The sequence below is a fragment of the Podospora pseudocomata genome, chromosome 4, assembly GCF_035222375.1.
Source record: "Podospora pseudocomata strain CBS 415.72m chromosome 4, whole genome shotgun sequence".
NCBI classification, from domain to species: Eukaryota; Fungi; Ascomycota; class Sordariomycetes; order Sordariales; family Podosporaceae; genus Podospora; species Podospora pseudocomata.
Genome location: NC_085888.1, coordinates 3067818 through 3090465, shown reverse-complemented (window position 1 = coordinate 3090465; position 22648 = coordinate 3067818). Strand labels below are relative to the sequence as shown.

General features: G+C 54.9%; 5 protein-coding genes across 5 annotated transcripts; 1 reads left to right on the top strand and 4 right to left on the bottom strand.

The window, feature by feature from the left end:
• Positions 1-551: 551 nt before the first annotated feature.
• Positions 552-3159, bottom strand: QC762_406210 (uncharacterized protein). The gene is made up of 4 exons (XM_062890072.1): positions 2146-3159; positions 1718-2080; positions 840-1664; positions 552-769 (listed from the first exon to the last, which is right to left on the bottom strand). Exons 1-4 carry the CDS (start codon positions 2449-2451, stop codon positions 650-652), a joined length of 1614 nt encoding a protein of 537 aa, XP_062743904.1. The 5' UTR covers positions 2452-3159; the 3' UTR covers positions 552-649.
• Positions 3160-4613: 1454 nt separating this feature from the next.
• On the bottom strand, positions 4614-9488 carry QC762_406220 (uncharacterized protein; the record flags this gene model as incomplete). Its single annotated transcript, XM_062890073.1, has 4 exons — positions 9133-9488; positions 6966-9025; positions 5773-6902; positions 4614-5715 (listed from the first exon to the last, which is right to left on the bottom strand). Exons 1-4 carry the CDS (start codon positions 9233-9235, stop codon positions 4614-4616), a joined length of 4395 nt encoding a protein of 1464 aa, XP_062743903.1. The 5' UTR covers positions 9236-9488.
• A 151-nt stretch (positions 9489-9639) lies between these two features.
• On the bottom strand, positions 9640-13076 carry QC762_406230 (uncharacterized protein). Its single transcript, XM_062890074.1, is given in 2 exon segments — positions 9640-10519; positions 10535-13076. 2 exon segments carry the CDS (start codon positions 12833-12835, stop codon positions 9881-9883), a joined length of 2940 nt encoding a protein of 979 aa, XP_062743902.1. The 5' UTR covers positions 12836-13076; the 3' UTR covers positions 9640-9880.
• A 557-nt stretch (positions 13077-13633) lies between these two features.
• On the top strand, positions 13634-20872 carry UFD4 (Ubiquitin fusion degradation protein 4; the record flags this gene model as incomplete). Its single annotated transcript, XM_062890075.1, has 6 exons — positions 13634-13668; positions 13719-14205; positions 14959-15449; positions 15517-20422; positions 20478-20627; positions 20676-20872. The coding sequence occupies exons 4-6, from the start codon at positions 15517-15519 to the stop codon at positions 20870-20872; spliced, it is 5253 nt and encodes a 1750-aa protein (XP_062743901.1). The 5' UTR covers positions 13634-13668; positions 13719-14205; positions 14959-15449.
• Positions 20873-21783: 911 nt separating this feature from the next.
• On the bottom strand, positions 21784-22612 carry QC762_406245 (uncharacterized protein; the record flags this gene model as incomplete). Its single annotated transcript, XM_062890076.1, has 3 exons — positions 21784-21990; positions 22067-22099; positions 22187-22612. The coding sequence occupies 3 exons, from the start codon at positions 22610-22612 to the stop codon at positions 21784-21786; spliced, it is 666 nt and encodes a 221-aa protein (XP_062743900.1).
• Positions 22613-22648: the final 36 nt, after the last annotated feature.

Genomic DNA, 22648 nt, shown 5'->3' with positions numbered 1-22648 from the left:
GTATGGGATCCCTTTGAATCTTCCGTATCTCCGCCTTTCCTAGCCAGCGTGCCTCGCTCACCACGGAAAACTCCAACCAACTCCAACAACCCAATCCAAAGACATTCCATCCACAATGTGCACGAAAATCGAGGTCGCACTCAAAGCGTGCGGACAACTTTCAAAAGTGGAAGATTGATAAAAAAAAATGTGGTAGGCCTCTTGTTTCCAGCCCTCAATCAATCTGGCGTCGATATAGGTACTGACAGACAATGCGGATCGTCGACTAGGGTGTCCCCGGTCCCCATAATTACACCATTGACCCTGCCAAAGTTGAGGTAAGCAACATTGGGAACCGCATGAAAGAGGGTTGTCCCTACGTTGAGAAGGATGCCGAGAGGAGAAACGAGGAGTTGCTAGCGTATGGGGATACGTTCCAGTATTGATGGCAACATACTACTCGGTGACGGGCATTCCGGGGACGGGGGGAGGATATAGTGTTTGCAAGGATAACACCTGGATGAACACACTTGTTTGAACTTTAGTGCCTAGGAGGAAAGAAATGTATGTACTGATTTTTGAATAAGTGGTATTTGTTTCATGATCATAACCATATACACCCCCCTTCCAAACCCAAGCCGACCCCCAAACAATCCAATCAACCCCAAACTCAAGCCTTCCCCTCGGGCTTCACCAACTCCCTCAACTTAAACCTCGTGATAAAATTATTCTGCTTCACAAACCAAGCATTCACAATCTCCCACTCCGAGTTCGGATCATCAAATCGAATCTGGTTTTGTTTTTTTCATGTCAGCATCACCACATTCGCTCCCCGTTCCTTTTGATTAGGAAAAACATACCTCAAACCTCCTCAACATACTCGGTACCAACTTGTAAATCTCCAACAAGCTGATGTTCTTCCCAATACACGTCCGACTCCCCATCCCAAACTGCAGCATGCACCCATTCATTCCCTTCAACCTCTCCCCATCCGTCTCATCCACCCACCTCTCCGGCCTGAACTCCTCCGCATCCTCCCCCCAGACTTTCTTATCTCTGTGCAAAACCCAAGCATTACACCCAACAATCGTCCCACCCCTCACCCAATGTCCTGCAATTTCAAGCCCCGGCTCGGGCACGATCCGCTCCATCGGCAACCCAGGCGCAGGATGAAGCCTAAAAGCCTCCTTGACGCACGCATCAAGGAAAGGCAGCGTCTGGCTCTCGTGCCAGGTCACCAGTCCAGTCTCGTAATCCGAAAACCTCCCCTCCCTCGCAGCGTCATCAATCTCCCTCAGCAACCGCGCCAACGCCCTCGGGGTCTTGTGCAAAAAGTAAAACACCGCCGACAGGGAAATGGCCGTCGTCTCCGAGCCCGCAAAAGCCATGCTCACCGCCATTGTCTGAACCAGCGTATCGGTCATGAAGTCAGGTCTGTTCTCCCTGGCGGCCAAGAACTTGGACAGGAGGTCAGGGGATTTCACTCCCAACGGCGGCTTCTCCGACGTGGGCAGCAGAGGTTTCGTTTCAGGTGACGCCGACTCCAGCTCGGGAAGCCGCTCCGCCATCCTTGCGCGGGCGAACTTGGCGACGGGAAAGGTGGTGTCGAGGATGCCCCATTCGCCCAGCTTGAGGTAGAGGGGGTTTTTGAGGAAGAGCTTGTCCAACAGGGGGATTTGGCCGATCTGCAGCACGTCAGAACCGAGTCTTGGTGGACAGAAAAGAAAAGGGGACACACAGGAGCGACATAAAGGAATAGCTTGGTGAGATACGCCACAATCCCATCCACATCCTCGTTCCTCTCAATGAACCCGTGCCTCTTGCTGTAGGTAATCTCCCCAATCACATCAAACGCGTAGAACTGCAGCCACTGCGTGAAGTCGCAGGCCTTTGGGGTGTCAATGTACAGCTTCTCCGTCTGCTTCAGGAACAACTTTGTGGTGTTGTCGACAAAAGGCTCGTACTGCACCAGCTGGGACATGGCAAACGCCCCGTTGACGCACCGGCGGAACTGCATGTGGAAGTCGTTGTCTGTGGTGCTGAACAAGGACGGGAGGCTGTGCCCTTTGACGACTGATTGTTGAACGACATAGAAATCAGACTAGCCAAATTGTCAGCACATATTCCCCCCCTTCTTCGTCACGAAAAAGACGAGGAGATAAAAACCTTGACAAATCCCTTATTCAACCCGTAAATCGTCTTCAACGCCTCCGGGTCCGCAAACGAGAGTGTGTTTGGCCCCAGCCTCACCACCGGCCCGTACTTTTTGTGCAGTTCAATCTGCGTCCTTTCTGGTCTCCGTCTGTAGACATCATAAAACCTCCACCAGTCCGTCAACGACGCCAGGAACGGCCCCGGGTATTTGTTCAGTCCATTGTGATACCTGTTCTTGACCAGCCAGGCGAGAACGACCGTGACAAGAACCGCAGGCCAGTGCTGGACCAGGAGGTGTATTATCTGATCTGTGATCATCCTTGTCTGTTATGTAGGCATGTGATGTCCTAACCTGCAATGATCGAAAAGAAAATGGTGTGCCCTGTTGAAGAGGGGTCTATCACAGTAGAGGGTGTTGAAGTTAAACGAAAGAAGAAATAAAAATGATGACAAAGTGAAAAGGTAAAAGACAAGAAGAAAAAAGGTGTCGTGATGATGTATATATGTATATAGTCATGCGGGAAAATCTCTAATTGAGCCCACATACCTACTACCTACCTGACCACCAAACACACACCTGCCGCCCATGCCGTTCAATGCCGAGAATGTCCAAGGTCAAGGCGAAGAAACAGGCAGGGGGGCCGGGGGGTTGGAAACCGAGTTGGAGTAAGGTTGTCCCCCCCCTCACCCGGGTAGCAAGACGAACCACCACTCTCAGTGATGAACTGGGTGTCTGTCCCTCGGGAAATTAATCTATTTTGGTCCTTGCCCGCCATCAGACAGTTTCCCTGGATGGCGGTCCTGCAAACGGACGATCGCCGACGGCCAGCAGATATACACGGGAGGATATTGCATGTAGGACAGACCGTGCCGAACTAGCGCAGTGTATATGGCTGAAGAGTGTCCCGAGAATCGTCAACTCGGGATGATGGGTAGGTAACATCTACGATATCTCTCAAAAGATGTGTTCCATGACGACAGCACGAGGGGGAGGAGGGTTTTTCGAAGGATCGCGGAACCGAACGGAACCAAAACTCGCCTTTTCCCTTCCCAAATCGGAAACAGTGGTCACGCTGAACTTGACACGACACACACCACCCCCAACTTTTTCGATCTGACCTGGGGAAAAGATACCGGGGGTGGGCTCCGAATCACCATAGGGCGATGCGGAGGAAAGGTGGCACAAGGGTCAAGGTGAAAGAAAACCCCACGTCATGAGCTGAAGAGGCGTGTAAGTCAAGCGCCGCCAAAAACTTGGGGAACCGTCTGCCGGGAGACCTGACATTGGTGGTGGGGCCGTGGAGCCGAGCGCATGGAGAGAGGGGAAGGGAGGCAAACCGACATTCCCCCCAATATAAATCGGCAGATGTAAGGTCCAATCGTCAATCTTGAGATATCAGCCAGACCCGAGAGAGAGAGATAGTCGATGGTTTCAGTGACCGGTGGTTGCTGCTGGGAATTTTCATTCGAATACTCACGATGGTTGCGGCCTATATGGCGGGTTTTGTCCCGTCAGCTGCCAGAAAACGCCACAACCCTCCAAACTCGCTATTCTTTACTGTTTTGTGATATGACGACGAGCTGAAAAAGAGGGTCGTATTATGTCCTGTATGCACACACACACACACACACACACACAGACAGACAGACAGAGAGAGAGAGAGAGAATAAGATCCATGGTAGCTGCTCCCCCAAAAAAGGAGGGTTACTCTCAAGATTCCCAAACTTCTGCTTGATGGATGGTGCGTGCTCCATGGACAGATATGTCCTGTGTACGGCCCATGGTAGGTAAGGTATGCCGAACCGCCCTCCCATCTCGTGGTTCGATATATCGATAATACACATGCAGCCATCGGGAAGTACGCCATTCGCCAGCACCAACCTGCAATGCATGCACCCATCTCACCTCCTCCCTATGCCAGCCCGCCAGCCTCAGGATGGGGAACCGATGAATACATGGGCAAAAAAACTGATCAGAAGCAAGGCAAGGCAAGATTCGCTACCACCAGGTACCGCCATCACAAACACCAACCAACCTTGTTTTTGCGTTTGATGGGGAGGAGGCGATTAGTTCCGAAATTTGTTGGAGAAAGATGCCGGTGTCGTCAAAGGCGGAGTGATCAACCCAAAGCTGAGATCCCGCGGGAGAACACACACAAAAAAGAAAAAGGGCGGGCAGTAAAACATGTGCCGAAAAACCGTTGAGGCACATGGTCCACTAGCGCCGCCGCAGTCATGGCCACCAACTTCTTGGGCTGTTCGGCAGATGTTTTGGAGAGATACACGGCCGGGAACAAACGGACCGGAGTTGTTCTCTCTCTCTCTCGGCCGGGGGCGATCTCACCTTGCTTAGTAACACTTCCATTGTGAACAACACCAACATCAAACATCACCACCAAGCCCAAAACATTGTCAAACACAAAATCACAAACCGAAAAACAAAAGCAACCATGCAATTCCTATTAACCCCAAAATATCTATCACGACCTCCCCAAATGAATCCCCCCCAACCCTCCGCCACTCCCCCCTGCCCCCGCCGCAAAAGCAGCCTTGACCTCCCCCCTGGGCCACTCAAACAGCACATCCCCCCCATACACATCCGTCGTCACCCTCCCAACCCTCATCTCCACCTCCCCATAAAACTTCTCACACTCCCTCAACACCTTCATCACCAACCCGCTATTACTCTGACTCGAACCCCCACCACCAAACTTGACCCCATGATGCCCCGAAACGCCCGAACTAACACTCAGCGTGTCGCTGCTCCCCTTCTTCCCCTCCCCTCCCGCTGAAGAAGAGTCCTCATCCCCAAAGTGCTTCTCCACCCTCTTCCTCAAAGCCTCAATCCCCTTCCTCACCTCCTTCGCATCATACCCACCCAGCACCTTGTTAAACGTGCTCTTCGAGTTCGACGGCTGAGCCGCAATCCCGGCCGCTGACTTGCCCCCTGCGAGCTGAGCCTCGATGTTCTCCAAACATTCCAGCAGCTTACCCAGCGGCCGTCTCATGACAGCATTCAGATACAACCCCATATGCTCCTGCAGCTCCTGGTTCGCCTGCTCCTTCCAGTCATCCAGCACCTCCAACCCCCTCGAGTTCTCCACCTCCTCCAGGTAGTGGTTCATATTCTCAATAAGCAGGATGTGGAAGTTGAGCGCCTCCTTGTCTTCCGGATCCGCAGAGTTGGCAATCGCAGCAGCCGTGGCGGCTGCCCCGCCGCCGCCCATGGCCGGGTTCTCTCTCGCAATCACCTTGAGCGAGTCAAACATTGACTTGAGGATGCGGTCATACTCCCTATCTACCATCCGCCTGACCCCCAAGTTGGGATCAACATTCGCAAGCATGTTCTCGACTGCGGTGGAAAACTGGGGGAAGATGCGGATGAAGTGGATGACGCCCTTGCGCTTTTTGATCTTGACCTTTGTCTCTTCAATGGCGCGGATCTGATCGTCGACAAACTTTTTGAACTTGGCCTCGAGGTTGCCGTGGAGTTTTTGGAGCAAATTGTTGAGAAAGTCCTGGTTGGATTGTGACATTTCGGCCATCTTGCGTTCGAGCGTGGCCAAGATACCCACTCCCTGTCTGTAGACATTGTTAGCACACACACCCATCCGTAAACCGAAAGAAGAAATCACATACAAGGGATCCATCCCCAAAACCCAATCCATCAACTGCTGCAACCCCATCTCCATAAACCCAAAAATACTCTCCATCGCCTTCGTCACCCGCCTCGCCAGCTCCCGATCCGGCTCCATCAACCGATGCCTCTTGAGGTCCCCCCCCCGTCTATTCACCGGCCTACACGCCGCCACCAAATCCGGAAAATCCGCCTGCTCCAGCGTAGTAGCGTGGAAGAAATCCACGATGAAGTTCTGCTCCATCTCCACCAACGGCAGCAAATCATCCAGCACCCCGGCAAAAACCTCGTACGGCAACGCCCTCCCATCCGGCGTCTTCTCCGCCGCAGACGACCTGCTCCCCCCATCCCCCAACGGGCTCCTCAAGCTCCTCGCCAGCGTCTGGCTCCTCTTGACCGTCAACTTCCTCGCCGTCGTCGCCAGCCCCTCCTCCTTCTTCTCCTGCTGCGAAGTAAACAGCAGCTCCGCCTCATCCCCCGTCACCTTCCTCGCATTCTTCTTCCACGCGTCCATCGCCTCCTTGAACTCAGTTTTGTATATCGGGTGGCACTTGTCCTGGTAAACCTGCAGGATCCGGTTCCAGTTGTCCATATCCACGTCCCTCGCGTACAGAATCAGCGGGCCGTACATCCAGAGGATGTCCCGTCCCACCTCGTGATTCCTCGGATCAACTTTCTTGCTCAGCGCCCCATCCAGCGCCGCCTTCGTCTCCCTGAACGCCTCGCTAAACTGCTTCTCCATGAAAATCACCAACCTCCTCATGAAAAGCGAGCTTTCGGCAAGGTACATCTCCTTCTTCTCCTGCACGATCCGCATCTGGCCGTAATTCTCGTCCAAGCCAAGCGACTGGTCCGCACTGCTCCCGTCTTCGCTCCTCCTCCCCTCGCTGTTGCCCATCGTAGGATCAATCTTGATCATGGCCTTGAACAGCGTGACCAACGAGGTCTCAATCTCCTCCACCCCGGCGGCATGCTCCAGCGGCGCCGACTTGAGCGCCTCCAGGTCGGCCTCGCTGATGGCGCAGGTCTCCAACAGCGACTCGAGTTCCTTTCTCAAAAGCTTCTGATTGGCAGCCTGCACCTGCAGACCTTGGCCTTGCGCCTCGATGTAGGCGATATCATCCGAGAGTGTCTACCACAAGTGTCAGCAACCAACCAACCAACCAACCCTCTCCAAAACCACAGAAAAACTCACCGACAACTCAACGCTGTAAAGCGTCAATAAATTATCCAGCTCATCACACTCCCCAATCGCAAGATCGATCCCCCTCTTGATCGCATCAACCCTCTCATCCTCCTCCTGAAACCTCGCCAGCCACCCCCCCGCCTGCGCCTTGCCCATCTCTCTGTCCAGATCCGCCCTCATCTCCTCAAAGTTCCTCTGCCTCATCTGCTCGCCCGGCACCCACCCAAAGTAATCCAGCCACTTGGCAAACTCGGACGTCTTGCCGTCCAGAATCGATGGATCAATCCCCAAAGTAGCCAGGTACTTGACATCGTTCCCCGCCACGACCGACCGCTGCGGTTCCTCTGGTACCTCCTCCTTCTTCTCCTTGAAAGCGACAATGCTATCCGGTCGGCTGTTGGGGTCTGAGCCCGTGACTTTCAGCTCGGGAATGCCAGACGCAGTAGTGGCAGAGGATCCCCTGTCGGCCGCCTTGGGGGGTGGTTCGAGAACAATCGGCTCCGGAGTCTTAACCGGGATGGGCTTGGGAGGCGCCGGCACAACGCTCGTGATACCGTCTGGCCCGTCATTGCTCTTGTTCTGGTTTTGACGCAGTCGCTCTGCTGCACCGCCCGGTCTGGGCTTGAACGCACTGACGGCCGCGGCAGCCTTCCAGATCGCACCGGCGATTTCTCCTCTAGATTTCTTGGACTTGATTCCAAAAACGCCAGGCTTCTCTTCGTCATCCGCGGGGGTCTGGGGTGCCTCTGGCGTCGATTCCTCGGCTGGCACAGGTGGAGGCGTGGGGACAGCAGCCGGCACGGCACGAGCAGGAGCAGGAGCAGGAGCAGGAGCAGGAGCAGGAGCAGGAGCAGGAGCAGGAGCAGGAGCAGGAGCAGGAGCAGGAGCAGGAGCAGGAGCAGGAGCAGGAGCAGGTGCTGGGCTGGCAGTCTGCGGTGTTGGGACAGGTGCCGGACTGGGCGCACTCACTGGCGTGCCTGCTCTCGAGATCTCTTTTGGTGTTACAGGTCTCTGGTCCATCCGAAGTGGTGTCGGGTCCCGTCTGCTCACCGAATTCTTGCGGGGGGACATGCGGTCTTGACTCCGAGGTGGAAGTGGAATACGCGCCGCAGGGCTGTTCAAAGGAGCCGGCACCAAATCTCTGTCGACCTGCGTCGGCCGCAACGGATCCATGGGAGGTCTTCTCCTCTCCGGCGGCCTCTCATCCAGAGACGGAGGTGCGGGTGACGCCTCAGGGGTGCCATAGCTAGAGCCCGGCCCATTTCTCGATCCTGGCCTGAAGCTGCTGGCCCCTTCGCTCCGCGCAACAGACGAGGCCACCACCGAATCCTGGCTCTTATTGTTGGATGCTAGCCGTCGAAGGGTAGGCAGCTCTTGACTCGGCCGGCCCGAGTCGACGCTTTGCACTGGTGAAGCTCTTCCATTCGGCGCAAGCGCGCCACGCGAGGGCATCCGTTCTGGGTATGTCGGGGCAGGGGCTGGTGTGGCCTGGGCATTGAGCATTTCCCTTCCATTATAGCCAAGAGACGAGATCGAGTTATTGGCGCTGCTGGGGGCAGAATCGGGGAGGCTCGGACGGGGAGGTGGTCGGTCTTGTCGTTCCTGTCTTCGGGGTGCCTGTGCGCCACCCAACACTTGATCAAGTTCGCGCTGATCAAAACCCGTCAAGGTCGGCATGCGACCACCCGTGTATTTGGCATAGATCTTGATCAGACTTGCAATAAAGAATTTCTTTTCCTTGTCCGTCTGGGCCTGCCAGTAGTACGGCTTTCCAAGCGTCACCACGAAGCCCACGTCTCCCGCCCATGCTTGGTAGTCGTTGTTGTATGTACAGTTGGTGAAGGATTCGATCGCCGAGAGGTCATCGAGAAACCACGTTTTGCCTATTGAGAATGTCCCGTTTGGGTTTTCCTTTGATTTGTGCACGCGTACTCGGCCAGACTTGCGCACGCCGACAATGATGACGCGCGGCTTCTCGGCATTAGGGGTTCTCGCGTTGGGTGCTGGCGGTGCTGTGGGCGAAGTTTGGAACTCTGTGATCTTGATGTGTGTGATATATGTTTCGAGCACTGATGCAGACAGATGGAGGGTCAGCAATGGTCACATGGCAAGTCCAGCATTGACTCGAAGCTATCAAGAGCTGCCGTTCTGGACGGCAACACAAGGGGAAGCTCACAGGAGCCGTCTTCGTCGCGTCTGCTGAAGCAACTTTCGACGATCCTCCTCTTCTCATCCTCAAACAACTCGGCCCGTGTCATCTCGCGACCGTTCATGGGCATGTCGTCGATGGCGGCGGGGTAGCGCTCCCGTCAAGCGTCGGACCAGGGGGGCAGTTCATCAACGAACGGGCGGCGACAGCGTTTGATGGCGAGATCGCCAGGTCATGGTTCGGGGGAGAGCGGTGTCGCGATGATGTGGTGCCCGGCGGGAGCTGGAAATAAAGCAATTCTATAAGCAGATACAGGCAGTTTCAATACGATAAAGAGCTTCCCGCCGCGAGTGTGTAGCAAGGAGCTTCGTCGAGGCTTGAGGCGGAACGGCAGTCCAGCGGAGTCGTCCAGTTGGAACACCGTCACAAGCTACGGTCCGTGCGCCACCAATGCGCCAGCACTCAACCCTATCAGGGTTATGTACGGAGTATAGGAGACCATACTGGAAACATATCAGCACAGAGAAACCCAACTTTGCATATTAAATTCCATAGAGCACATATTCAATATTGACCAACCCCCTAATTACAATATACGCCGTAAGTCCCGTGTCCCTCATCGTCTAATTGGTAATGCCCTACCATGCCAGTGCAGCCAGACTGCTATCAGCCAATGTATCCCAATACCTCACCCACCCATTTCTACTCCCCATTATTATCCTTCTTCACTGAAAACCCCCATAAAATATGACCCTAGCAATAACAGATCCCAATCCTACTCCTTATCCGAATCATAAATAATACTCGGCGGCCGTCTCACATTCTCCGCACCTATCCCCAAATCCAAACTATCCTGCGCCGTACCAAATACCTGCGAAGACGAAGCAATGATTCCCCTCGGCACGGGCAGCTGGGTCTCCCCATCATCGTCCATCTCGACACCCAAGTCCGGCAGTGACAGCTCGCTCGACCCAGGCATATGAGGTCGTGGCACAGATGCCCCCATAGACTTTTGAGGAGATGTAGCAGGGCTAGAGTAGTTACTCGCCGTTGTCGCCTGAGATAGACCGACGGTGTTTCTCGTCTTTTCAACCCGACGAACTGTGGACGGTGTGCTAGGCCGTTGCTGATTCCGGATCCTTTGGCTGGATCGCGGTGCACTTGGCCGGGCGAAATCAGTGACTGGCATCGGCGGGAGTGTCTGCTCTGGACTGGCGGGAATGACAGTATCATCGTTGAGATACTCCAAGTCATCGTCCTCCTCAAGAACACTGACGCTCTTTTCCTTCACCATCTGCGTCGACTGAATGATGTCGCTTCTCAGCTGCTGCTCCAATTGCTGTGATACCGTCACCCCAGTTGTTCCCTGTGTCTCCTCTTCTTCGTCCCCCTCTTCCTCCTCCTCATCCTCCTCCTCCTCCTCCTCCACCACCTCCTCCACCGCCTGATACCCATCCCTCAAAAACTGCTCCGCCTCCGGCACTTCCTGTCCCGGCTCCAAAAACAACGCATTCCTCAAGTTAGCCATCAGCTGCCCCACCGCCGTAGGCGGCAAATAATGCCACCTCACCGGCGCCCCCTTCCCCATCCCGTGCTCTTCCATATCCTCCAACGGCACCGGGTTATTCAACCGATAAACCTGCACCAACTCATACGCCCACTTGAACTTGGTCTCCCCGGCATTAAACTCTGCGTTTCCGTTGTAGCCACTGTCCTCATCAACCTCCCCCGGCTGCTTCGGTGGTCCAAGCACAGCCATATACTTGACCTCCTCCACAGGATGAGTGGCAAACATCCACACCCGAAGGACGGTGGGAGGGAATTTATACTCCCTAAACTCGTGATCGCGACGGCCTTTGGTGATGTCCTCCAAGGTATCAGGATCGATGGAGATGACGATGTCGGTGCGGTCAGTCTGGGGACCCAGAGACCGAATTACGCTCATAGGCACACGTTGGCTTTCCCAGCCTTGTGACCAGAACTGGGATCTGGCTTGTGTCATCCGCTGGGCGGCTCGGTTGGGCGTGGGAGAGCATGTCTGAGGGTAGACCTTCTGTGGGGTCTCCTTGTAGACTTCCAGCTCTTCTTCCTCATCATCTTCCTGCAGTGGCTGCCCCTCCGAGCTCTGCCCTAGGCTGGCTGAAGGTGGCGGTGGGAGCTGAATCTGAACCGTCTTGCGAATAGGGGTTGGAGTGGTGGGTCCTTGGTCAGTTGAGGACTCTGATGTCAGGAACTGAGGAGTCGTGTTCCCTCCTTCACCCTTGGCCGGACTCGTGTGGGCAGCTCGCTCAGCAGTCTTCCGTAGAATAGACCGTAAAACATTGGGCTCCTTGTTATGCCTCGGGGTTGGTGTTTTCGCCTTTGGACTTGACGGCTTGGGTGGAGTGCAAGACAATTCTGACAACCCATCCTCACTAGCAGTCGAGTCGTCATCCTGCGCTTGCTCAACCGGCGCCGAAGCCTTGCTTTGTGGTATTGGTGTTTTGGATGCTGATCTCTGTGACATACGCCTCTGTGACGACCGTTGTGTGGTCGGTCTCTTTTGTGAAGACAAGCTCGTGACCCTCTTATCTGGTGGCGTCGGTGTCTCTGGCGCTTCGTCATCACTTGTGGCGGAATCTCTCGAGTTCTCTTGCCCTGAACGGGGAGTCCGATTCTCCTTGTTCGATAGACCACTGCTGGATACACCACCGGGGTATCGCAGCTTAGAACCAGATCCCGCCTCACCAACCGTCCCTTGATATTTCTGGGGAGTCTGGAACGGTGTTGAACTAATGCTCGCCAGCTCGTCGTCGGAGTCTGGTATTTCTCGGCAGCTCTTCTTCGTTGGGGTGGGCTCAGTAGTGGAATTGTCATCATGTCCAAGCTCCATACTAGGGAGCGATATTTCGGCCAGGGGCTGCCTCTTCCTCTTTTGTGACGACCTCGCCTGTTCAGGAGTTCCCTCCAGTATTGACGATGAAGAGGGGAGCCCTCCGCCTGGGCTGAAGCTGTCTTCGATAACCAGATCTCGAGGGCGTTTGGTCACCGACTCCACGGTAGGAGCTGGAACACCAAAATTGGTGGACTTATCCTGAAGCGGAGAGAGTACAGAGCCCAGTGTGTACTTTGCGAGCATGGGAGTGAATGGTGTTGGCTGGGACGAGGGAACTTCATCGAGATTGACTTTGATGCGCTTGGTTGAGGGGGTCTGCGGGTCGGACAAAGCCGTCCTTGTTGCTTTCTTCTCCGGAGATCGTTCCTTTTTCATTATGCTAGCTGATGGCAGCTGTGGTAGCCCCAGCTCATCCTCATCACCTTCGTCTTGAGAGTTCTCGATACGCAGCTCGTTATCCTGCTCCTCCTTTGTCGTCATGGAATACATCTGGGTCATGGTTTGGGTATGCAAGGTAGAACTCGGTGCGTCGCCCAGTGTCTTTCTTCTCTTGCCACGAGTCTGCTTTTGTTTCTTCGGCTTTGGCGCTACCCTGGGCACTGTTCTGGGTAATTCATCCTCCTCATCTTCCACTCGTAGGTCCGCCGGTGGTGGGGTTTGCTGTACATAATCGAGCTGGGTCAATGTTTGCTGGCGCAAAAGGCGGGACATTCCCGTGGGAGTCGAGGTGCGACCATATGTTCGGACATTTCGCCTTCGAGGAGGAAACTGGACTTGACGAGTAGTGGGTGTTGATTCATAGACTCGTGATGCCGGCGCAGCGGGTGTTGCCCGCGCGCGAGTTTGAGCTGGCATTTGGCGAAATCTCAGTCAGATATAGGTTCAAAGTACGGTTGATTCAGTCGCTTGTATCCGTCTTCATCTTCAACGGAATCGAGCTGGCAATGGTGGGTTCTTAGGCAAGTGACTGACTGATACCCGATGTAGCTGGAGGTCTGGATGTTGGCCGCGCGTTAGCTTGGGCAGAGCGTGCCCCAAGACGCGTTTAGTGGGGCGTCGACATACCCGCGACACCCCTGTGGCGCGGGGATCAATTAAACTCGCCGCTGGAACAACAGTGACATCAGAGGCAGCGAACCTCTAATCGTCTGACCGTGTCTTTGTCATACTGGACGGATGCATTCTTTCCACCGCAGACTTTTCTCTTCAAGTATCCGCATCTCATGGTCAAGGATAATGTGTCTTTCTTCGTCATGAATGGTATCATGCTTCGAGACACAGTTACGGTCGCAGTGCCAAAGATAGCCCTCGTCTGACCCAACATTGATCAAACACTCATCTGGGAGCAATATCCCCACCCGTTGGACATCTTGGCTCAGAAAACTAGCCCGTAGTTTTCTGTCTTCAAGCCCGAGGATGACAAACATTGCAACACGAGCGTGTGTCTGTGTTGGAACCTTTTCTCATGTGGCACCAAACTATTTGCAAAACACGCGAGATAGTCGCCCGGCTCTTGTGACAAGCGGGCAAGATATACTGTCTCCGTGTGTTGGTGAGAGCAAGGATTTGAATCATGCTTTATACTAGCTTCATGATACGAAAACCTGTGCCTGGAGATCTTCTGTAGATGCCCAATATGAATGCCCATTCCCAGAAATGCACCCAGCCTTCCGGTGCGGCGTTCGTTGGTCCGTGCTCTGGGTCGTCACGGGCCAAGAATGCGCTGACAAGGATCTAGATGGGCTAAAGAGCCGCTAAGGACGGGGTCCAGCACACACAATCGCCCTCTCACCTCCGTAAAGCATCATCTCCACCGGCCACCATCTCCGCCTCCTCCACCCAGGAAGAAGCGAAGAAACTCCTTCCACCTTCCGTCATCATCCGCTGCCTGCTGCTGCTGCTGCTGCTGCTGTGGCTGGTGCCGACTATATTCACATAATAAGCTGATGACAATAACCCAACTCGCTCCCATCCGAACCGCCGCCTGCCAGCCTCCCCATGGCGTAATCCATGGCAGAACGACGCTCTGCAAATTCGCGGTCCAGATCGGCTCTCGATAACGATCCAGCACACCTGCCCACGGTGTCGTCGGTGTCATCTGTCTCGTCCCCGACCGTGACTGCCTCCTCTGCAACTCCTCCTGCCTCCCACAAGCCATCCGCCGCTGCTCCCTCATCCTATCCGTCGTCAACTTCTTCCTCTTCCTCTTCTTCTTCATTAGCCAGGTAAATCCAACAATTCACTTATTACAACCGTTGCAATCCACCACCACCACCACCACCAACACCTCCACCACCCATCCCCCGCCTCACACTGCACACCTTCCCCGCCTGTTTGTGACGTCTTGCTTTCTCTGTCTCTTGTCTTTCTATCTATCTCTGTCTCTCTCTTTCCCAGTCAGTGTTGCCGGATTAAGGTATTCGCCTGTTGAGCTTCGACCACCTGCCTATCTGCCTCTCAGAATCAGTCTCCGGTTCCACGAATCCAAAGGGCCGAAACCGCGCAGTCAGTCGTCAGTCAGTCAGTCAGTCAGTCAGTCAGTCAGTCAGTCAGTCAGTCAGTCAGTCAGTCAGTCAAGTCAAGTCAAGCTAGCCAGCCGGGCCAGTGCTGCAACCATCAAACACCAGGCTTCACTGCATCCCCCACGCCTCCTTTGTCGACAGAGACAGTGAATTCAGACACCACTGCTGCCGCCGGTCGCTTCTTGTCGTCGGAGATTGAGCAGCCTCTGATCAGAGCGGCAAAGGCCCGCAATACACAGGCAACGGTTCTATCAGCCCTGCAGCAAGCTCCAAAGTTCTTACTGGCATTCACATCCTCGGGAACTGACTCTCAATCAAAAACTTTTCTGCTTTCTACTAAACCCTCTCTTCTTTTTTTGCCCCTCCACCTCACCTCTTCACCATTCCAACATCGACCTGTCAGCAACCTCTCCCAGGGTTGTTAGATCTGGGCATATATTTACTCATGTCGTTCAGAGTCACCCGCTCGAGTGCCCGTCAAGCCGCGACCCAGGCGGCTTCATCAAATCCGAACGCTTCGTCGCCCTCCGCAGGAGCGCCTTCACCTGTCGTCTCTACCCCCGTCACAGCCCGAGCCGCCAGAAAACGAAAGACTACTTCCGAAACCAGTCCGTCCCAGGCTGCCCCGGAGCCAGCCTCATCGGCACGCCGTTCCAAGAGACAACGCGTGGCACAGGCTGCTACCCAAGCACCTCCAGAGCCTCCAATCCCTGCTCCGACACCTGCCAGCTCCCGCCGGAAAAAAGCAAAGAACTCTGCCACCATGTCGAGCCCACGGTATGTCGAGCCAGCCAACACGGACACGGGCGGGGTAGAATCAGGGGTTTCGCTAACAATTCGATCCAGGGCGCCAGCAGGTTCTGCTAACCGTCCAGAGCATCCAGAGAATACTACCCCCTCGGCCTCGTCCAGCAGACGATCCAGCCGTCATAAAAAGAAGGTTCAAGGTAAGTCCAGACAAAGCCCCTGTTCTTTTCGGAAGGCCGTGTACTAATCTACGTTCTGTCTCTAAAGATGATGCTGCCCCTCCATCCGCCGGGCCTTCTCGCCGGTCCAAGCGCAGTGCTGCCGAGTCGCCAGATCAAGACGTCGTTATGGGTGGTACCGAAGAATCTGATCGAGGTGCAGCCGCTCCACCCCCACCCCCCGCCTCCCCCGCCACCCGAAGACAAGTTCCCCGGAGATAGCGACGACAACGAGGATAATGACGAGGATGACCGGCTCAACCGATACGACGAAGACGACGACGATGACGATATGGACCCCTTTGGTGGCTTCCCAGGTGGTGGAATTCCGAGCAGCATTCACCATACACTCAGGGCGTTGACTGGTATGGTTTCTGGCATATCGTCCAGACTGAGAGAGATTTTGAACAATCTTCGCCAAAAAGACGATCCAACGATCCAGCTCATTGCGCTTCAAGAGCTCTCGGAGCTCCTCCTGGTGTCCAACGAGGATAACCTATCGGGCCATTTTTCACCCGACCAGTTTGTGAAAGAGTTGGTGACGTTGATGCAGCCTAACGAGTTGACAGGAGAGGAAAATCCCGAAGTCATGCTGTTGGCTTGTCGCTGCCTGGCCAACTTGATGGAAGCCCTTCCGGGCAGTGCCGGTAATGTGGTGTATGGGCAAGCTATTCCCATCCTATGCCAGAAATTGCTGGAGATCCAGTTTATCGACCTCGCGGAGCAGGCCTTGAGCACTCTGGAAAAGATCTCGGTCGAGTATCCCCACCACATCGTCAAGGAGGGAGGATTGAATGCGTGTCTCTCGTACCTTGACTTCTTCGCCACAGGCACCCAACGGGTTGCGGTGACAACAGCCGCGAACTGCTGCCGTGGCATTCACGAAGAGAACTTTCCCGTTGTGCGGGATGTCATGCCTATCCTGCTCAATGTATTGGGTAGCAACGATCAGCGGGTTGTTGAGCAAGCCTCCCTCTGCGTGACGCGAATTGTGGAAAGCTTCAGGAGGTATGCCGCAAAGCTGGAGGAATTGGTGAGCCCCGAGCTGCTCAAGGCCATCCTTCGTCTGCTGCTCCCTGGCACCACCAACTTGATCGGATCTCACATCCACACGCAATTCCTCCGTGTTCTTGCCATCACGGCAAAGGTGAGCCCAAGGCTGTCGGCTGAGCTCTTCAAGATGAATGTGGTTGAGACGCTCTACCAAATCCTGACTGGCGTTTCGCCCCCGGCCGGGACCGAGGATATCGCCTCCAAGCTCGACAGTGTTTTGATCATGCAGGCTTTGATTCACCGACCCCGAGAACAGATCATCGAGACGCTCAATGTCATCTGTGAGCTTTTGCCAAGCTTGCCTCCCTCCAGCGATCCGTCCGGTCACGATTACGTCGACATGCACTCGCCAATGGATCCTATCACGCCCTCTTCACCTGGTTCTGACAAGAAAACACCCAACGAGAAACGGATCGAGCTGTTGGAAGGGTGCAAAGACGAGGTCCGGCGCTTCGCCATGATTCTTTTCCCCACCCTCACGGATGCGTACTCGAGCACGGTGAACCTGACGGTGCGTCAAAAGGTGTTGACTGCCCAGCTGAAGATGCTTTGCAACCTGGACGAAGACATTCTGGTGGAAGCCCTGAAGCCCGTTTCGTACGCCTCCTTCCTGGCATCTATCCTCTCGCAGCAAGACCACCCCTCTTTGGTCATGTTTGCTCTGCAGGCCACTGGAATCTTGACAAGCCGTTTGGGTTCGGTCTATCGGTACCAGCTGTATCGCGAGGGAGTTATTGCCGAGATCGAAAAATTGGCAACGCCCGAACCGGAACCCGAGGTCGAATCTCCTACGGCAGAGCCTACCGAGCCGCAGAACGAACCAGAATCGGGAGCAGAGGCCGGTAGTGAGGAGCTTGTCGTGGACCAAACCGTATCTGATGGCGAAAATGACGAGGACCGCGATGACGACGAGGACCGTTCGCACCAAGATTCGGATGAGGATCAGGAGGAAGACGACGAAGACGATGGTGACGAGCACGATCATGACCATGACCACCATCATGACGATTCAGGATCTCCAGTTAGTTCTGAGGGTTCCACCATGTCCCTCGATGGGCCCGGCCGCCGTCTGTCGGTCTCAGATTTTCCCTCTTCAAAGACCAGGATTGCACAGTTGGCCAAGAAATTCCTCGAGACTCATGAGACCGAGAAGCAGGGTAAGGCTATGAAGAAGAAGGCGACTAAGATTCTTGCCAACCTCTCAGAGCTGGCCACGGAGCTCGAGGCCTTTTACTTGCACCGGACACCTGGAAGCTTGCCCGTTGGTGACGGTACAGAGCTGTTTACAAGACTGGCCTCCTATTTTGACTCGGATGTGTTGGAGAGTGTGACCAGCGCCGAGCTTCTGGCCTCTGGCGTAGTCCGGGTGCTCGAGGAGATTTTTGCCAATCCCGATGAGGATCTTGCAGCTGCGGCGCAGTCGACGTTCCTCCAGGTCTTTATGGGATACACTGTGAAGTCGAAACCCAAGACTGCGACTGCAGACTCCCCTGCGACACCCCTCAGCGTCCTGGTTCACAAGCTTCAGGATCTTTTGAGCAGATCAGAGCACTTTGAGGTTCTTACAGTTCATCACAACTCATACGATGGCAACCGCAGCAGTGCGGCGTCCATGCTCGCGAAGCAAATTCGCCTCAAGCTGGTCGCTGATGAGGATTCGGATATCCCTCGGAACTTTCGCAACATTATGGTTTCGATCCATGCCATCACGACCTTCAAGTCTCTGGATGACTATCTGCGGCCGCGGATCAGCATGTCTGACCGTCCTCGTCAACATCGTAAGGATGCGGTTTCGCGTGCTCTCGCGGTCATGGCTAGCTCAGGCTTGCCCATGAGCGCTGCCGCCGCCCGCTTGATGGAGCGGTCATTCTCTCCTTCGACTCCTCCCGCCCCTCCGGCTGCTTCCTCGCAGCCTTCCGGTTCGCGGTCAGGCAGAAAGTCCAAGTCCAAGACGCAGCCCTCTGGAGACGTTCCAGCCACACCGGAGCCATCGTCGAGGGAAAAGGCTGCTCTCCGTAGGTCGGCACGCCGCCAACCAGCTAGTGAAACTGCTCCTCTCCCGCCACCAGAGGATGAGGACGATCTCGAAAATGCCCTTGAGTGCGCAGATGAGAAGCAATTGTCTGATGACGATGAGGACATGGAAGATGAGAGCGCCTTGGATGTTGTGGGTGATCTAGAAGAAGACATGGGTGACTCCCCCACCCCCGACCCTTCCGCTGTCAATGTCGAAGTCGCCGCAGGCGGCAAGGTCATGGCTCGCAAGGAGGACGGGACTAGGGTTCCCACCCCTTCTCAAAGCCGGCAGACATCTTCGCTTCCCAGCAGAGCCAGCACGCTCGCCGCCGCTCTCCAGGGCACACCCACTTCCTCATCCTCGAGGCCCATGTCATACGCCGCCGCCATTCAAGCTGTGCCCCAAGACTGGCACATCGAGTTCAGCATCAACGGCAAGGTGATTCCCAACGAGACAACTATTTACCGCGCGGTTCACAGCTCTGCCACTACGTCTGATGAATACCTCGGCCGAAATGTTTGGTCTGCTGTGCATCCCATCAAGTTCCGGCGCGTCCCTGGCCCCCCTCCTGCCGAGACCATCGCATTTGGAACATCAGCCGACACGGGGGCGGAGGTCGAGGAGGGTAGCACTCCCGGATCTCTTGCTAAGTCGCCCACCACGGCATCGATCCTGCGCCTGCTGAAGAAGCTCCATGACCTCAATGCCAACATTGATGACGTTCTGGTCGAGAACAAGGAGACACTCAAGGTCAATGTCGAGCCGCTCTCCCAGTTTGTCAACACCAAGCTTACAGCCAAGCTCAACCGGCAACTGGAAGAACCCCTCATTGTTGCGAGCAACTGCCTCCCAAGCTGGAGCGAGGACCTGGCGAGGCTCTATCCCTTCCTTTTCCCCTTCGAGACCCGGCATCTCTTCCTGCAGAGTACTTCGTTTGGCTATGCCAGGTCTATGAGTCGATGGCAGAACGCCCAGTCTCAGGAGGAAGCCCGGAGAGATCGCCGTGATGAAAGGCCGTTCCTGGGAAGACTGCAACGTCAAAAGGTACGCATCGCTCGGCCCAAGATTCTCGAGTCGGCCATGAAGGTGATGGAGCTCTACGGGGCGTCACAAAGCATTCTGGAGGTTGAGTACTTTGAAGAGGTCGGCACTGGCCTTGGACCCACGCTGGAGTTCTATTCGACGGTATCGAAAGAGTTCTGCAAGAAGAAGCTCAAGCTCTGGCGCGACCATGATCCCAGCGACAATGGAGAGTTTGTCTCTGGGCCTAATGGACTTTTCCCTCGACCCGTGAGCGAGGATTTCCTTGCAACTGAGGAAGGCGAGAAGACCCTCCAGCTCTTCAAGATCCTTGGCAAGTTTGTGGCACGGTCCATGATCGACTCTCGCATCATTGATATCAACTTCAACCCCATCTTTTTCCGCATCGGCAATGAGCACAATGCCGTCCGCCCCTCTCTGGGGGCTATCAAGTCTGTCGACCCTATGGTTGCGCGGTCGTTGATGGTGATTAAGAAGTTTGCCATGGCCAAGAAGGCCATTGAGGAGGATCCCAACCGCGACGCTGCGCAAAAGGTTCACGACTTGGAGAATATCGCGTTTGACAAGATCAGGCTCGACGACCTCTACCTCGACTTTACCCTGCCTGGGTACCCAGACATTGATCTAATTCCCAACGGGTCTCAGACTAGGCTGACGATATCCAACGTGGACCTCTACCTCGAGAGGGTTATTGACATGACTTTGGGAAGCGGTGTTCGCCGCCAGGTCGATGCCTTCCGGACCGGCTTCTCACAGGTCTTCCCGTACTCGGCCCTGAGCGCTTTTACTCCGGACGAGCTGTGCTCCCTGTTCGGTCGTGTGGAGGAGGATTGGTCCCTTGAGAGTAAGTTTGTCGCTCGGTGCGGGATGCAAAAGACAAATGGCTGACAGTTTTCTAGCACTTATGGATTCGATCAAGGCCGATCACGGGTACAACATGGACAGCAAGAGCGTTAGGAACTTGCTGCAGACGATGTCTCAGTTGACGCCGACGCAGCGTCGTGACTTTCTGCAGTTTACCACTGGCAGTCCCAAGCTCCCCATTGGCGGTAGGTTTTTTTGCTCTAGTGTACTTGAGGCTAACAATGTGGTTGTAGGTTTCAAGAGCCTGACCCCCATGTTCACGGTGGTGTGCAAGCCAAGCGAAGCACCATATACATCGGATGACTACTTGCCTAGCGTCATGACTTGCGTCAACTACCTGAAGCTCCCCGACTACACAACTATCGATGTCTTGAAAAAGAGACTGTTTACTGCCATCAAGGAGGGACAGGGGGCATTCCATTTATCGTAAAAGGCAAAAAGGGGGCGGAGTCCGGTTCTGTATTGTTTTGAGTTTTTGGGTTTTGGTGTTGCACTGACGGGATGGCTTGCATTGTTTTTCGTGTGGGCCGGTATCAAATTTATCGGTATTTCGGTTGTGTTGCGTCCCCAGAATAAAGTTCACTGCATGGACGGCGCGATGGGCATTGGGGAGGAGAAAGCAGGCAGAGAAGGGAAGGGCAAAACTGAAGCGGTAATGCTCAGCGGAGCAGATATTATCATCGGGGAGGGAAGGGAGTAGCGGAGATTGCTCTTGTGGAAGTAGTTGTAGTCTTGTTGCGCTGATTCATTTTGGTTTTGCATCTCCTGGCAACCATGTCAGCGGGTGTAATTTATAGCTAGCTGTGTACTTGTCTTGATGTTAACACTAGACTGGGAGGATGCCGGATGGCTGGGGGATGAGTTAGACTTGCTAGTCTGGTTAATTGACGTTCTGTATCAGCCTACGACATAAATGTGTGAATGTGAGATGGAGGTTTAACGTGGCATCCGGTCACAAAAAGGTCACAGGCCAATTATCAGGCAACAAGTACGGTAGGTTTTGGCAGCAAAAGTTGATGTGTTTTGATGACGATTGAAGGAGAAGAAGCTGAAACTACGAGGAGGGATTGGCCGGACATTCACCGGAGCAGGTTAGGTATAAAACACAACACCTCCCATCCATTCGCTTTGCCCAGGCCCCAAACTTCACCAACGCCGCAACACCAACGCTGGCCGGTTTTCTTTTTTCTTTCCCCATCCTTGAACGCCGACCTGAACCATGAAACAAAACTCCCTTGCCCCGTGCCGGTCTAGTAATCGACAAGAGCATAACATCACCAAGATACCACTTCCGCACCTCTTGAGGTGGGTACTCAAGAAGTCACCTCCCACCCGTCCGCATCAAACAAGCTTCCCGCCCCTGAAGCGGACGGTGCGGTTGGTGTGGGGCAGGGCGTTGGGGTGGAGGGTGGAGGGGGGGGTAGTCCAACTGCTGTCGTTGTCGTCGTGGAAGTCAGAGTGGTGCTTGGATGTCTGGACGGAGAGGGTGGTGCCGAAGTGGGAGGCCAGTTCTCCTTCGGACATGTCGGCTGAGTAGTCGCAGAAGGCCTGGAGCTTGTCAGGGGTGGGGTCTCAAGTGGTGGCAAGGAAAAGACAAAGGAAAAAAAAAAAAAAAAACACCCACCTTGCAAACATAGGTACAATCAGACTTGAGACGCTAGCTCCGCCCAACACAATCATCATCATCATCATCATCAGCCTTCCGCAACAGCAGATTGAGGGGTGAGGGGGGGGGGGGACACACCGCTCTGTTGTGACTCTGCGACAAAACTATCGGCAGTAGCGGCCACGGATGGAGAAACAGCCTCCAAAACGTGGTAATCTTGTTCGTCCTGCACTTTGCCACGCAGGTGTCGCCGCAGCCGCGCTTGGAGTACCTCTTGCCCGCGCGGCCCCAGCGCCAGGGGCCGTCGCCGTCTTTCCAGGGGTAGACGGGGGTGATGGCGCCGTGGTTGTACTCGTAGGGGTTTTTGTACTCGTGTTTTTTGGGGGGTTTGCTGACTGCTGCTTCGGCGCGGGGAGTGAGGTTGTGGTCGGCGGTGGTCAGGTTGAGGGGGGGACGGCCGAGGGCGCCGCTGGCGAGTTCGATGGGGGAGTCTTCATCGGGGGAGGTGCTGGGGAGGGCGGTGGTGAGGGTGAGGAGGTGGATGAGGGAGAGGGTGAACCTCATTTTGGCGGCTGGTGGGGAGGCGAGGGTGGGAGGTGA